The sequence below is a fragment of the Oratosquilla oratoria genome, chromosome 12 (assembly GCF_046742065.1).
Source record: "Oratosquilla oratoria isolate Oo_2021 chromosome 12, ASM4674206v1, whole genome shotgun sequence".
NCBI lineage: Eukaryota > Metazoa > Arthropoda > Malacostraca > Stomatopoda > Squillidae > Oratosquilla > Oratosquilla oratoria.
The window spans coordinates 43649386-43665423 of record NC_134788.1 but is presented as its reverse complement, the minus strand read 5'-3'; the positions used below and the strand labels follow the sequence as shown (position 1 = coordinate 43665423).

The window sequence follows — 16038 nt, the reverse complement described above, 5'->3', positions numbered from 1 at the left end:
TTTTGTTCGTGTATCGTAGCAACTCTCGCTCAATTATCGGAGTATTCGTCCTTACCCAAGTTTTATTTCATTTCGTTCAAGTATCTTTAGTTGGATGCCTGTCTCAATCGAATACTCCATCCAAGTATTCAAGTATCCATTCAAACCTCTATATGAAGTATGGCTCACTATCAAATCAATTTCTGTATAGACGAGCATCTTTTCACACGAATAAAATCATGGGCTAGATTGATAACAGGAATCAGAGGGACTGTTTGCGTTATCGAAGGGCTAGTCTTGTTTAAACCCACACGTCTTAGTCTATCAACAACTAGTTACGACTAGTTCTCAAGTCTCAGTAAAATGTTCAATTTGGAAGATTTTGTGGCCAATCCCTCGTATGTAACCTTACAGGAACAAGTTACAAAGGATGATTGGAAGGACATAGCAAGATACTATAACATGGACATTCAGTCCTCAAAGCCCAAAAGCATAATAAAGAAAATAGTGGTAGAACAGCTGGTTCAATTAGGAATAATAGAGAACGTGGCCATTGACACATCGACTACCCCCAGTTTAACATTCCCTAAAGACCTGGATGGAGCAACGGCCAGGTCTATTAGCCAGTGGCGATTCTAGGACTATGAAAGTAGGAGGGTCAGTTCAGGGCAAACATAGATGTGAGGGGGCATAAGAGGTTAGTTGCAAGCAAAATAAACCTTCACGGGTGGGGAAGTTCAGGAATATATATATATATATATATATATATATATATACATACATACAAAACTTATTACATATAGAGGTATGAAGGCAGTTTACGAAGGCGCATAGTCGACTGACACTAATAAATCTAAGAAAGATAGGGGTGTAGGGAAGATTGTAAGACATATAGTTTTCCAAAAAGACTAAATAATCCTAGCTTCAAAACGGGACAGAGCCAAATACGGATCCATAAGTGATTTCAATCTCATTTTTATGCACAATCACTCTTAAAAGTTTTTGGATAAGATGAAAATAGGATATATATATATATATATATATATATATATATATATATATATATATATATATATATATATATATATATATATATATATATATATATATATATATATATATATTATTGTTAATTTCGTGCCCATACTTATTCAAGACACTAAATTTGAACTAGTCGAGTGGGTAGTGAGTGCTAGTCCTTCTTACAGACTTTCTGCCACTGAAAAGTGGGTTATGCAGTACTATCTCCTATAGACAGACTGGATTCATAACGCTATTCTCGCCATCTTATACACAACCTAATATGAAGTGCTATAGAAGCTCTTTCCACCTTACATTCCTGATAACCACTTACCCACAAAATCTACTCACAGATCTTCCAACATCAAATATATCCCTGTCATGTTAGTATACCCAGCATCGAATGAATTGACAAGGCATCTCGAGATGCAGTAGAGCTCCTGTTTAATGTTTCCATCCCGATGGATACCTGCAGTAGTCGTTTTCTTTTTTCTTCGGTCGATTAAACTTCTGACATAAATGCTGGCAGTAACAACCAACAAACCATTTGAAGACAAGCACGTTGTATCCGCCCGTGGCCCACCTCTCACTAGCTTATTCGACGCCTTGAGATAGTATAGATATGCTAAGAACTTATCCATGGACATCTCATAACCAAAATACTCGTTTACTTACCATTGAAACAACACCAATGGCTACGAAAACACGTTCTAGCTAAAGCTTTATTTTGTACTCTAGGCAAAACAATAAGCTGTTTAAAAGCAAACTTGTACTTTTAATCATATTGGTTGACTTGTTATAATGTCTTCACTTACGATATTCCGCAGCGTTTAAGAAGTCGTCATATTTCATATGTCAAGAATATCAGCCCTGTTGTAATCGTGTGCATTGTAATTGGTTCATGTGAACGAAACAAAAAACAAACAAACAAAAAACAAGGACCCAACAGTTTATATATTAGTGGGCTGGCAAGCCAATATTTTTTGGAGTAGTCACTCTATATCACTGTTAAGTGTTCACGAACCTTGTGGTCGTTCTCTGGGGCCGGTAGCAGAACGGGTGTGCAAATGCCATTGCATAATATTTTGTCTTACATTTTATTGATACTCAAGCTCATTCATATCTAATCCAGATTTAAGGTGAGTTTTATTCATTACATATACAAAAAAAGCAACAGTATTAGAAAAAAAATAATATGAAAAAGGAAAAGACATGGGTCGAGTCTATGGCAGTGTATGTAAACAAAGGTTTGTCCATAGGTAGCAGTCCTGACTGTTCATCAAATCTTCAAAGTGAAGTGTCATGCCACATTAAAGTCGATTTTTTTCATAGAAACTTGAGAATATGTATATATGTAATTAATTTTTGCTACTCTGTGAGAATGAAAACAGACGTGTCCTGTAGTAACGTTACTATGTTCGTAACCTAAAAAAGTTTGCTATTAGCCATGTGTGTCATACTTGCCTCTAGTGCTTCTGATTTGTAAACTCATGAGCTGTAGACCAGATGAAGATTAATCTCATACATTCTTAAATGTAGAACTTCACACAGTAATCAGCCTCACCATTTATCTATTTACGTCTGAGGAGATATAGTTCCAGTAAGGGAATTACTTTTAGTAACAGTAGTCAGAAACAATGTTTTTCAATATATCAACAAGGCTATTATGTCACAACTGTGAGCATGCACCATTATCTACATCAAACTTACCTAATTGTATTTACCTAGTTTTAGTATATAGGAAAGTAGCAAAATACAATGGGTCCTATCTCCAACTCACCAATCTATCATACCTAACCTCAAATTCATGTATGGTCACAAGTTAGTCATATACTATTCCAGCTTAGACTTTATCACTTTCTAAGAAAGTCCAAGTATATTTATATACATATACACACACACACACACACATATATATATATATATATATATATATATAGATAGACAAATTTGTATCTTCACATCCTTTAATTTATTCTTATAATGAAAAAATCCCACCATTGGAGAAAGTAAACAGACAAAGAATAAAAATAACTGTATATATTGACCACTCTCTGTGAAGAGGACCACAGAGAGTGGTGGAAATATACAGTTGATTCTATTCTTCATCCATTTACTTTCTCCCACAGTGGGATTTTTTCATCTTACCTATGTGGCATGACATAGTCCCCCTATATTCATGACATCATAAAGCCCTGTTATCCCTAATCAAGAGCTCTTTTCTTCTCATTGTAGTCTAATTTAATTACCTGAATACTGTAATTATGTCCTTTCTCTTTGATCCTGCAAAGTTGGCAGTTCCAATGCTTTTGGTATTATTTTAGTTGTGCACACCTACATGATATAGCATTAGAAAACTAAATATTTGTAAATTATAATTCATGAACGTAATATGCAATTTTCTTGGAAATAAAAAACAAAAAACCTTGCTACAAACAAATCTACAAATGAACGAAGCTATTAGGATATGGCCCAAACGCCTATTTAGTCTGTTCAGTTTAGTCACATTCAGTTTAATGATGGCATTCATGTTTCGGACAAGGTATTCTCGAACTCCAGGGGACGATAATAAGCACTTCCATGGACTTTATGAGAAAACACTGGACTCTGCCATCATCTGTTAATTGCCTGAGATGCAATAATAATCAGGCCATCAGCATCAGTGACAGCGACAACGACCCAGATGATCTTTAGAATTTGAGGTACTGAATTACTAAATATAGGTTAGGTTACATAGATTAGTTATGTTAGGTAGTTTAGAATAGACAAATTTGTCATCCTTTTATTTCTTCGACCTTGATATCTATCAAAACAAACATGGCATATCATTCAACTGCCATGACTTTGTTCATTAGTAAATAAGTTTCAGGATCTTTTTTGTTATTGATTTCTGCCAAGAAAATTGCATATTATGTTGATGTAGATTGAGAGAAGCGAGTAAATGCCTTGGTGGATTAAAGAGTGCAATGAGGAATAGACATTTGGGAATTGATGCTAAGAGGAGACTGTATGAAGGAGTGATTGTGCCAACAGCACTGTATGGGGCAGAAACATAGAACATAAGAGAAGAAGAGAGAAGGAGTTTGAATGTGTTTGAGATGAGGTGTCTGAGAAGTATGATGGGGTAGAGTGAGAAATGAGGAGGTGAGGAGGAGAACAGGGGTGGAAAAGGAGCTGGGAGATGGGGTTGATGAAAGAATATTAGGATGGTTTTGACACATGGAAAGAATGAGTAAAGAAAGACTAGTAAAAGAGGTGTGGAAGGAGTGAATATGAGGAGACGTCCTAGGATGAGGTGGATGGATGGGGTGAAGGGGGCTTTGGGGAAGAGGGGAATGTCTGTTGAGGAAGGACGGGAGAGGACAGAAGACGGGTGAATGGAGAATGGTTGTATATGGATGATGTTGTGATTGCATGAGGTGGAATGGGTGGGGGGATGGGGGTGAGGTAGTATGTGTGAGCAAAATTTGACGCAGCCCGAAGGGATTTCTCCCCGTCTTCTCCTTGTATGCAATGGGGGGACAGAGAGGGGGGGTCGCCGATTTAATGAAGCAGCCGTGCTGTGTCTTGCGATACTGCTTCTGACCCAGGGCAGTGGACAAGGTGCAGGGATGACCCGTCATCCAGGAGGTGCTAAGATAAGAGGGAGGGTGGAGGGGTGTGGAGTGTATTCAGGGATGGAATGGGTGGGAATGATTTTATGCCTTTTCCTTTTTGGCTACCTCCCTTGTAAGGGGGAAAAAGCCTTGGTATATGTATGTATGATGTATTATAATTTACAAAAGTAATAATTTTCTATTGCTATATCACATAGGTGTGCACTCCTAAAAACTTACCCTGCTTTTAGTCTCTCCTTGTATGGTTTATCTGCGAGTTTCAGTGCCGTCCTTTGTATTTACCTAATTGTAGTATACAGGAATGGAGCAATGCTTGTTAGCTCCTATTTCCTACTCTCCAATTTGTCATACCTGGCCTCAAATTCATTGTTCAGTTTCAACTTAATCTATATTCTTCATTCCCAATGATCATATTTTGATTTGAATTGATGTATTGTTCTATCTGGGGCTATATCACCCTCTAAGATATTGCATCTATATGGAAAACTGAAGTTCTTCATATCCTAGAGACATGTGGTCTTTCTTAATTTGTTCCCATAACCTCCTAAAGCCCTCCCATCTTAAATTAAGGGACCTTTTTTTCAATGTAATAATGAAACCATATCATCTAATTCTCGTCAATATTTCAAAGTTGGCAGGTTCAGTGATTTAAGACTGTCCTCTTATGGTTTATCGGCCAAGCTGGGGACCAGTTTGGTTGGTACCCTTTGTACTCTCTCAGTCTTGCATATATCCTTCAGTCTTTGTAGGACCATACCACTGATACATATTCTAGTCTTGGACAGATCAGGGTTTTGATGAGTTTTTTCATCATCTCGCCATCCATATAGAGAAAAGCCACTATAATCTTCTGCAGTAGTCCATACATCTCTTCTACAATACTGTTGATATTCCTGTCAGGTAACAAGTCTTTTATCAACACTCCCAAATCTCTCTCCTCTTTTGCTTTTATAATTAGTTCACTTTGCCAAGTAATAATTTAATGATAGTCTTCTACCACTATTTTCAATTTCCATTACTTAGCATTTTTTTGGTGTTGAACTTTATTTCTTATTGTTGGTTCCATGCAAAAATAATGACTAGATCCTCTTACAAAAATATACAGTCCTTGTTTTTCACTTTTTTCATAATTTTATGTGACCTGCAAATATGTTGGCTTAGCTTGTACCTTCCGTTATGTCACTGACATACAATAGACAACAAACCTTGTGGAACTCCACTCATTATTGCTCTCCATCTTGACATCTTATCCAATACTACTGTCCTCATGTATCTTCACTTCAAAAAATACTTTCAAGTAATTTGTCTCTCAATCCTCCAACATGATACAATTTCCACATACTGTGTATGTTTCTGTATTGCTTTTCTGTACCTTTGAAAATGTCTTAATAGACGAAAACATTTGGTATCTGTTTTTTCAATTTCCCGGGGGTTTCTGCAAAAATAGTTCATCACATATGTTTTGTGATTTCTTTGCATATTGTGTATGTATATGATGTATCTTCATATAATTTCTTAACTTACCTAAGTTAATCTAACCTAATGTAGCCTAACCATACATGTCTTAATATGCATATGCAGTATGGCACCAGCACAAAATTATGAGACCACAGAACCTGTGATGCAAGTAGATTTTTAAGCATGAACAAAAAAGTTGAAATGGTTTACCATATGAAAATATACAGTATTTACCTAGTTGTAATATACGGGAGGGGAGCTATGCTCATGGTGACCCGTCTTTGTATCTCTCCGCATCAAGTTTTATCTTAAAATCTTGTATAGTGTTTGCACATACTGTTTTGTTGTCTAATTTGTTCCATGTATTAATTGCTCTGTGTGGGAAACTGTTCCTTTTCAAGTTTTTTCTATAACTATCTTTTTTCAGTTTTTTTCCGTGTCCTCGTTTTACCGTTGTCCCACACTAACAGGTCATTCCTGTCTAAAACTTCCATTCCTTTCATTATTCTGTAGATAGTCAGCAAATTTCCTCTTTCTCTTCTTTGTTCCAGAGTTGGTAGGTTCAGTTTGGATAGTCTTTGCTCATATGTTAGTTCGGCGAGAGTCGGTGCTAGTTTGGTTGTTGCTCTTTGTAATCTTTCTAGTTTCTTAATATTCTTTATGGAACTGGGTGTCCAAAGTGATGCTGCGTACTCAAGTTTTGGTCTTATTAGTGTAGTTAGTATTTTCTTTATCATTTCTTCATCCATATAAGTAAATGCCACTTTGATTGACCTCAATAAATTGTAGGTTTCTCCGAATATTTTATTTATATGCCTATCAGGTTTCATGTCCTTTCCAATCATCACTCCAAGATCTTCTTCAGAGTTTTTTTTTTTTTTTTATATTTTCTTCTCCAATTCTGTAATCTTTTGATATTATGTTTTTGCTCTTTCCAAATTACATTATACTGCATTTCTTTATATTAAATTTCACTTCCCACTTTTGAGTCCAATTCCATATCGTGTCCAGATCTTGTTGCAATGAGTTGCAGTCCTCTTCCGTTTTTACCTTCTTAAGTAATTTTGCATCATCTGCAAAAAAATTTATATAGCATTCCACACCTTCATTCATGTCATTAATGTATATGGCGAACATGATCGGGGCCAGTATTGATCCTTGCGGGACACCGCTTTTTACTTCTTCCCAGTTGGAGAATTTTTCTCTAATGACAACTCTCATTTTCTTCCCAATCAGGAAGTCTTTCATCCATTCCAATAATTTTCCTCTGATGCCACCCTTTGATTCTATCTTATTTATTAACCCCTTCCATACAGTACCGCACACGTAGGTGTCATGGGGAGCGAGTGTATTCGCGAGGCTGCCATATCAGGGTCTTGATTATATTTATTGTAGTCGCCCCTCCATAATGACATTCTTTCTAATTCTTTTGTGATCGCATTTTCTATGGTTATCAAAATTCACGGGTGAAGAGAGAACGATCGATATAAGCGGTGACTATATTTTATGATGCGAGTATTATTACGACACGTCGTACGGCTGGCATTGGCTGCTGCCACCGAGATCTAAGTCCATGACGCCTACGTGTGCAGCACCGTATGGAAGGGGTTAATTTCCTATGAGGTACCTTATCGAATGCCTTTTGCAGGTCCAGAAAAGCACAGTCCGCCCATCCATCTCTTTCTTGTATTATGTCTACTAATCTTGAGTAAAAGCAGATCAGATTTGTTGTACATGATCTCCCTTGTCTGAATCCAAATTGATTTGGGTTCAGTATAGATTTTTCTTCCAGGTATTTAACCCATCTGTTTTTGACAACTCTTTCACAAATTTTTGTTATTGTGCTTGTTAGTGAGACCGGTCTGTAGTTAGATGGATCTTCTTTATCACCTCCCTTATAAATTGGTACAATGTTTGCCTTTTTCCAGTCCAATGGTACTTTTCCTTCTTTAAGTGAGGATTTAATTATATTATATATTTTGTCAGTTAATTCTTCCATACATTCCTTCAGTATCCAGTTTGCAATTCCGTCTGGGCCATGTGATTTTCTGACATCAAGGATTTTAATTTGATCACTGATTTCTTTTTGTGTTACGTTTATTTCTTTCATTGCTGGGGATAATTCTCTCTCTCTATCTACACTGTTAGGCGAATTTTCTATTGTGAATACTGATCTGAAGTGGTTGTTCATAATTTCAGCCATTTCCAGTTCTTCTGTATATTCCTTTCTATCTTGGCGCAGTTTTTCTATTTCTTGTTTGTTTTTCAGTTTTCCATTTACACATTTGTAAAATAGTTTGGGTTCTTCCTTACATTTGTCTGTTATCTTTTTTTCATAATTCCTCTTTACATCTCTGCGTATTTTTACATATTCGTTTCTTAGTGTGATGTACGTTTGCCATTTGCTTTGTTTCTTATCTCTTTTCCACTTTTTCCAAGCTTTGTCTCTTTTTTCCATAGTTTCACTACATCTTTTGTTGTACCAACTCTTTATGTATGCATTTTCCATTTTTTGTTGTGGTACATATGTGTTCACTCCTTCATTATAAATTTCTTTTAATATGTTCCATTTCTTCTATCCCAGTATCTTCGTTTTGGAATTTTTCCCAGTTTGCATTGCGAAAGAATGTTTTAAGTTTCTCAAAGTTTGTTTTGTTATACATAGGTCTTCCTATTCTATGTTTATCATTTTTGCTTTGGTCCATTTGTTCTTTCAATTCCATTTCTATTAGTACGTGGTCACTTTTTCCTATCGGAGTTTTATAATAATTTTTTTCAATAATCTCAGGTTCTGTCGTAAGTATTAAGTCCAATTTTGAGGGTTCTTCAATTCCTCTGTATCTAGTATTTTCTTTAATCAATTAGGTCATTGTGTATTCAGTGGTCAGGTCAAGGAGTACATTGCCCCAGTGTTCCTCTCCCCCTTTCACTGTCATTTCTTCCCAGCATATTTCTTTTGAATTAAAGTCACCCATAATTACTGTATTTCCTCCATCTTTCAGTGTTTCAATTAATTCATCTTTTGTATCTTCTAGTAACTCGGAATGATCCCTTTCTGTCCAGGCTTGTGTTTTAGGAGGTACATATACCACTGCAAATTTTCTTTTCTTCATTTGTTTACCTTCGACTTGTACTATAATTGATTCTACATTGTTTTTTCCTTCAGTTATTTTAGTTACAATCAAATCTTTCTTGGTCAATATTAGAACTCCTCCGCCCTGTTTGTTCTTTCTATTCTTTGTCCAACAGTTGTATACACCTTGTCCCACAGTGTGGGGTGTTAGGGTGTACTTTAATTTGGTTTCTACAATTCCCATTATGTCTGGTTCTTCTAAGACTAGATAATCGTTTAATTCGTTTATTCCTGAGATTATTCCATCTATATTTGTATACGCTATTTTTAGTTTCTTTTCTCCTCCTCCCCTTCTGTCTTCTTTGTTTCTATTTTCCCTATATATCTTTTTCTCAGCTTCATGTCTATCACTCTCCAAAAAAACTCCTCCTTTTCTTTTTCAGTTCTATTCTCATTCTTTTCATTCGCCTCATTCCTAAGTTCTTTTTCTTTCTCTTTTTCTTCCTCACTCATTTCTTTTTTTATCCATATATTTTTGTACTGTTCGCTATTTGCTAATCTTATTGTTCTAGATAATATTTCTTCTGCGCTTGATTGCGATCTAAGTTTAACTTTTAGTGGTCTATACTGTTTATCTTTAGAGTACCTGCCCATTCTATGGGTTTCCTCGATTTCTTGGTCCCAGCCTAACTCATCTGTTTGTAATTCTTTTAGTATTTCTTTGGCAATCTCTTTTTCTTCCTTTTCCCTCTGATATCTTGGTACATTGTGCTTTTCTTTAATGCCATAGATTACTATACACCTTTTTCTATCCACTGTGTCTCTAACTAGGTTACTTTTCTCTTTAATAATCTGAATTACAGTTTCTTTGGTATTATCTTTTACTTGTTCCATTATTTTCTTTAGGGATATTTCTTGACTTTCATGTTCAATTTTCCACTGTTTTTTATTTCCTGTAGGTCATTCTCCTTGATTCTTTCTTCCACCTTTTCAGTCACTTCCTTCATTTGACTTTTAATTTCTCGTTTCAGAGCCTCGTTCCTACTATTATCCTCACTTTTCAGCCTCTCATTATCACCCTTAAGCTGTTTTAATTTCTTTTTCAACTCGTCTATCTCCCTATTGTTCTCTTCGTCAGCTTTTCTTAGGTTTGATACTTCCTGGTACATTATCTTGTATTCACTTTTGAGCTCTAATAATTCATCTACGATGTCATTTAAATCTCTATTCCTCATTATATTCCTGTATCTGGGTTCTCTATCCATCTCTACTCTAAGTAATCCATTGCCTTCTCTTTCAAAACTGGAAAATCTACTTACGTCCAACCTTTGGTGTTCTCTAGGTGTTGATGCGAAGCATGAATTTTTTCTTACTACCCCTAATGGTGTTTCGATTTTTGTTTCTTCCAGGCTTCTTTTAGTGGAGTCTTTAGCTTTAGGGGTTTCCATTTTGAAAAAAAAAAAAAAAAAAAGTTAAGCGGAGATACAATTAGACCTACATCATTTTACCACGAATACACAGCCCCTGCCACACCATATACAAAACAACAAGGCCGACGCTGTTCGTTTCCAATTTCTTGTTTATATTTTCGCTCGTAAGCCAGCGCTCCGAAAATATGTGCTGCTCCGTTCATGGGATGATGAGTGCATATAAGTGTCACTAATATAGAAATTGAATAACATTGGTATTATTTCTCCCTGATAATTTGGAAGTGAATTTATTTCCTGGGAAAATAGATCTTGAAAAATAATATAGATTGAATATATAAATGAATGAAATGAAATGAATGTGAAACCTGACAAGTTCTGAAGTTTCCAATATCACTGCAATATATAGAAATCATCATACAAAGAACCTATTATTACAAGAATTCAATGTCTGAAAGTCAAATTGGAAGAGATAGTATTTACACAGATATATCAACAGGCCCTTTCTCCCTTACAAGAGAGGCAGCCAGCCAATGCACACACACCTTTCACTCCTGCCACTCCTATCCAACACCCATTTGTTTTTATTTTTACCCAATCTTGTGGATGAAGGGCTATCCCTGTCCCCTACCCACTGTTCAGGTTCGAGGCAATGCAGCAAGACACACCATCTATACAGTGGGCAGGTCCAACAGCCAAAGTTGGTTTATCCCCACTGCTTCATTACATGGTAACCCTCACCCCTCATCCACTCATGAAAATACAGAGTAGATAGGAAGAAATCCCATAAGGTTGCATCAGTTCATCATCCATTCACAATCACTTTAGTCACACCTATCTCTTGTTGTCTCTCTTGGTCAACAGACATTCCCCATGTACCCTAGGTACCCTTTGCCATAGCTAAAAGACAGGGTAGTATGAGAAAAATTAATTTCTAAATAGGGGGATAAACAAAACAATCTTCATTTAAGGATATAAATGTACCTAGTTTTACCTAGTTGTATTATACGGGAAGGGGAGCTATGCTCGTGGTGACCCGTTTTTGTATCTCGCAAGATCAAGTTTGTTCATAAATTGCTGTATTGTGTTTGTGCACACTATTTCTTCATCCACTTTGTTCCATACATCTATCACTCTGTGTGGGAAGCTGTTCTTTTTCAGGTCTCTTCTGTAGTTATCCTTTTTGAGTTTCATTGCATGTCCTGATATATTTGTATGCATTGTTGTATTACTTGACTGCTGTGTAGAAGGATATGAACAGTAGTATTTTTTCATGTAATCCTACAATATGAACCATTGTAAGGGGAATACAGATTAGAAATAGAACAAATCAATAGGGATGTCTCATTTCTTGATGAAGGGCTTTCAAACTGTCAGGTTATCATTTGAGAATTATATGTACATTGTTTTTCAATTACAGATGGAAGAGCCAGTCAGCACTGAAAATAAAGTGAAATGTACTGTAGTGAGCAGGTGAGTGAGGAAAACTATGGCTTTTTATGTAATTTTAGAGATATGTTCATTGATGAGTAATTTTTGTAAATAGACCCTTTTCAGTAGTTTTCTTGGATTTAATATTTCATGATTATTATTTATACATTTTTTTCAGCATGGAATCTCCTGCATCGTCCAGTGATAATGAAGAAACCAGTATTCTGGCTGAAGAAATTCTCAATAAGAATATAAATGATAATTCAACTTTAACTCAGGAAGTTAATGAGAAAAACTTCACTTCGAAAGATGTAGGCAAACACCCTAGCCAACATAAAAAATTGGATAACAAAGATAATAAAACTCATGTTTGTTCAATTTGTAGTAAGGTATTTATTCGCTATGGAAATCTGAAGGAGCACATGTTTGGACACACTGGGGAGATGCCTTATCCCTGTAATGTCTGTAATACAGCTTTTTCTAGAAAGAATGCATTAACCATTCACATGAAAAGGCACATGGGCATGTCCCATATATGTTCAGTATGTGACAAGGCATTTTATGAAGTAGACAAACTGGAAAAACATATGGTAACTCATAGTGAAAATCCATACAGTTGCTCTCACTGTGACATGGCCTTCTCTAGCAGGACATTCCTGAAAAGACACACAGAAACTCATGTTGGAGAAAACCACACAAAGACCCAACCTTGGGAAAGATCTCATAAGTGCTCAATTTGTGATTCTGCCTTCAGTACCCGAAGAGAACTGAGGGTGCACACCAGGATCCATACAGGAGAGAAACCGTACAAGTGCCAGCTGTGCATGACCTCGTTCAGTCAAAGTGGTCACCTCAAGACTCACATCATGACCCACTCGGGGGAAAAGCCGTATAAGTGTAGCCGTTGTGTCGCTGCCTTCACCTGCTCCTCTTCCCTAAAGACCCACTTAAGGACTCACACTGGAGAGAAACCCCACCAATGTTCCTACTGCAGTGCCACATTCTCCCGCTTAGATCACCTCAAGTACCACGTCTATAAACATACAGGTGAAATGCCTCACAAATGCAAGGATTGCAATGCAGCCTTTGCTCGGCGGGAGGGCCTGAGGTTACACATGAAGGTACATACTGGGGACAGACGCTACAAATGCTCATACTGCAGTGCCAGTTTTACTCTGATGATTCATTACAAATCTCACCTCAAAACTCATTCAGATGAAGATCCCCATACAAGTGATGCCACCTCTTCTAACAGTAGCACCTTTGATTCACATAAGGAGACAGACCAGGGAAACTAATCAAACAAGTGCAAGTTTCGTGATCCTGTGTCTAATCAAAAACTGGCACTGAAGCATCATTTAGAGACACAGAAAGTCTGCCAGCATGAAGAAGAAGAGGACTCAATTTGAAGAAGTAATCAAAAGTGATGATGGTCATGATACCTCGGAAGATTCAGTTTCAATTGGAAGTCCAAAAACAGTGAATATCAGTGAGCAGAGATTTAAAATGGAGGAAGTTCTAATCAAAGTAGAAAAGGAAGATTCAGTTCCCAACAATGAAATATCTTATTTTCAAAGTGATTGCATTAAAATTGAGAAGGAATAGATATTGGGTCCCATGTCTTTCAAACATTGGAGAATGGAAAACAAGTTGCTTCTGTGATTGGCTGTATTCAGAAAGTATTTATAAACTTTTTCATGAAGGTGATGGAAGGGGAGAAGAGACTTGGAATATAAGAGAGGCAGAAAAAGTTTAAATTTGAGGTGAAGTGTTTGAGAAATTTGTTAGAGGTTACAATGTTAGAGTGAGAACTGAGGTGAGGAGAAAATTAGAGATAGAAAGAATTGGCAGATTGTGCTGATGAACAATTATTGGTATGGTTTGGGCTCATGGAAAAAGTGAGTGAAGAAAGTTAAGCAAAAAGAGTGTGGAAAGCAGAGATGGGTGGAGCAAACCTAAGGGGATGACTGAGGATGAGATGGATAGAAAGGAGCTTTGAGAAAGAGGGTAATGTTGAGTAGGAAAAGGAGAAGGCAAGGAATAGGGGTGAGTGGAGAGTAGTTGTGTATGAATGATATTTTGATGCTGCCTGAATGGATTTCTCCCTGACTTTTCTATATTCTGCTTAAGGAGACAAGGAGTGAGGGTTACTGTGTAAGTGAAGCAACCCTGGTGTGGATGTACTATGTCTTGCTGCATTGCTTCTGACCTAGGCAGGAGACAGGTATGATCATTCATTCATGAGATAAGATGAGAGGGTGGTGGATGGATAGGGGTTGGATGTGCCTTGACTAGCTACTTCCCTTACGAGGAAGCCCCTGACATATAGACAACAAATTACTGTACTGTTGGTCCTAAGTGTTTCAAACATTGGAGAATGGAAAACAAGTTGCTTATATGACTGGCTGTACTCAGAGAGAATATAAATATTATCATGATGACAATAAATTACTAAACAGTAATATAGTTACTTTTTTACATCCTAAATGCTAGAATAGGTTATCAAAAGGTACATATGGCATAAGGAATTTGATGAAGGCTGGTATATATATTGTGATAGGTGGTCCTCTAAAACAGTGAACCAGGAGACTGCAGACTCCTTGGGGACTGCAGAAACCTAGCATGGGGTCTGCAGGATTGGGGATTCAGCAAGTTACAGTTGATGCTGTCACTTTTTATTATTTCATTTTCCCATTAATATATCCATGCATTCATTCAAGATAGAGGCATCAGCTTAAATGTAGTCTAAACACTGGTAACATTACACCTGTCAATGTTGGGAAAATTCAACACATATCTCCCTGACTTAACTGAGGAGTGGGCTGCTTCTTACCAGTGGACAATCCCTTCATTGAAAATATGGAGATGAAGCTCCCAGAAGTCTCAGTCAAAATGATAAGAGTGCTCATTGACAAATCATCTGATGGTGCCATAAAGACTTGATCAAGTACATTGCCACCAGAAACCTGGTCTCAATGATTTCATGAGTTCCTGATTTCTCATGGAGGAGCTATGAAAGTGGTGTTACCTTTGACCACCACTTATTAATGTGAGTAAAGCACCACTGAAAACTAAGTATAATTAAAAATTAAGGATCAAAGATGACATGTGTAAGTTTATCTGGAATACCCACATATAATAGTAATATCATTGCCAGCAGTCATCAGCAAGTATCACATGAAGTGAAATATAAACATAATTTACAGACAAAAAGTTAATTGTTCATTAACAAAATTTAATTATGGAAGCTATATAAAAAGACAAGTCATATAAAGGATGGTGTTATTTGTAAATTCAGTTTTCAGTCAATTAGAGTTTTCTTAGAAGTAAAGTTTACTCGACCATTTCGTAAATATACACCAATTTTTTTTTTTGTCATGTTTAACATTGCAAACAATCTGATAATAAACACTAATCCCTGTGAAAAGAAAACACCAACAATTCATACAAATGTAAAATGACTATATCCTATGTAATCTCGTATCAAAGGATCCCCTGAATATACAAAATGAAAAGAATGCTCAGAAACACCTTGTAACTTAAGTTAGATTAAAGAGAATGCAAATGATAGTTGCTGAGAGGACTATGTATAAAGTAATATGATAGAAAATTCACCAATTCTTCATGAAGATTACCTCATTACTCCACGAATGATGAAGGAATATGAAATTTCACTTTTATTGTTCTGTTTTATTGAACATGTAATTTATGTGTTACAAAACCCACAGAAAAATATGTTACCTTTATGAGATCAATAAAGATTGTAGATAAACAGTACAAGTACAAGTCTCAAATCTTCCCTACATCTGGTTTCATAATTTTTATATCAAATATTATTGTAACTATTCTCATCTCTAGTGTGAGCAATCTCAGTTTTTCTGATCTCCAATCCAACACTTCATCTTAACTGTTTGCATAATCCTATCATTCAGGAAAGCCTTTTAACCTTTAACTCCTACATTTTCCAGTTTCCAAATTAATCTTTTGTGTGGTATCTTGTCAAAAGCCTTTTCCAGGTCTAGATATATACAAT

The 16038-nt window shown here is 36.3% G+C and overlaps 1 protein-coding gene across 3 annotated transcripts; it reads left to right on the top strand.

Annotated features, from left to right (window-relative positions):
- Positions 1–2002: 2002 nt before the first annotated feature.
- Positions 2003–14472, top strand: LOC143031561 (uncharacterized). Of its 3 annotated transcripts, none has more exons than XM_076195577.1 (3): positions 2003–2138; positions 11995–12047; positions 12184–14472. In XM_076195577.1, exons 2-3 carry the CDS (start codon positions 11995–11997, stop codon positions 13301–13303), a joined length of 1173 nt encoding a protein of 390 aa, XP_076051692.1. In that variant the 5' UTR covers positions 2003–2138; the 3' UTR covers positions 13304–14472. The 3 variants fall into 3 exon arrangements, with proteins under 3 accessions (XP_076051692.1, XP_076051691.1, XP_076051693.1); XM_076195576.1 differs by lacking the exon at positions 2003–2138 and adding an exon at positions 2214–2291; XM_076195578.1 differs by lacking the exon at positions 2003–2138 and adding an exon at positions 2372–2599.
- The last annotated feature ends 1566 nt before the right edge of the window (positions 14473–16038 follow it).

Excerpts from the sequence above, each read along its gene's own strand:
- LOC143031561 (XM_076195577.1), top strand. The coding sequence starts at position 11,995 with ATGGAAGAGCCAGTCAGCACTGAAAATAAAGTGAAATGTACTGTAGTG. Across the intron at positions 12,048-12,183 it reads AAATGTACTGTAGTGAGCAG|CATGGAATCTCCTGCATCGT; the intron begins GTGAGTGAGGAA and ends CATTTTTTTCAG.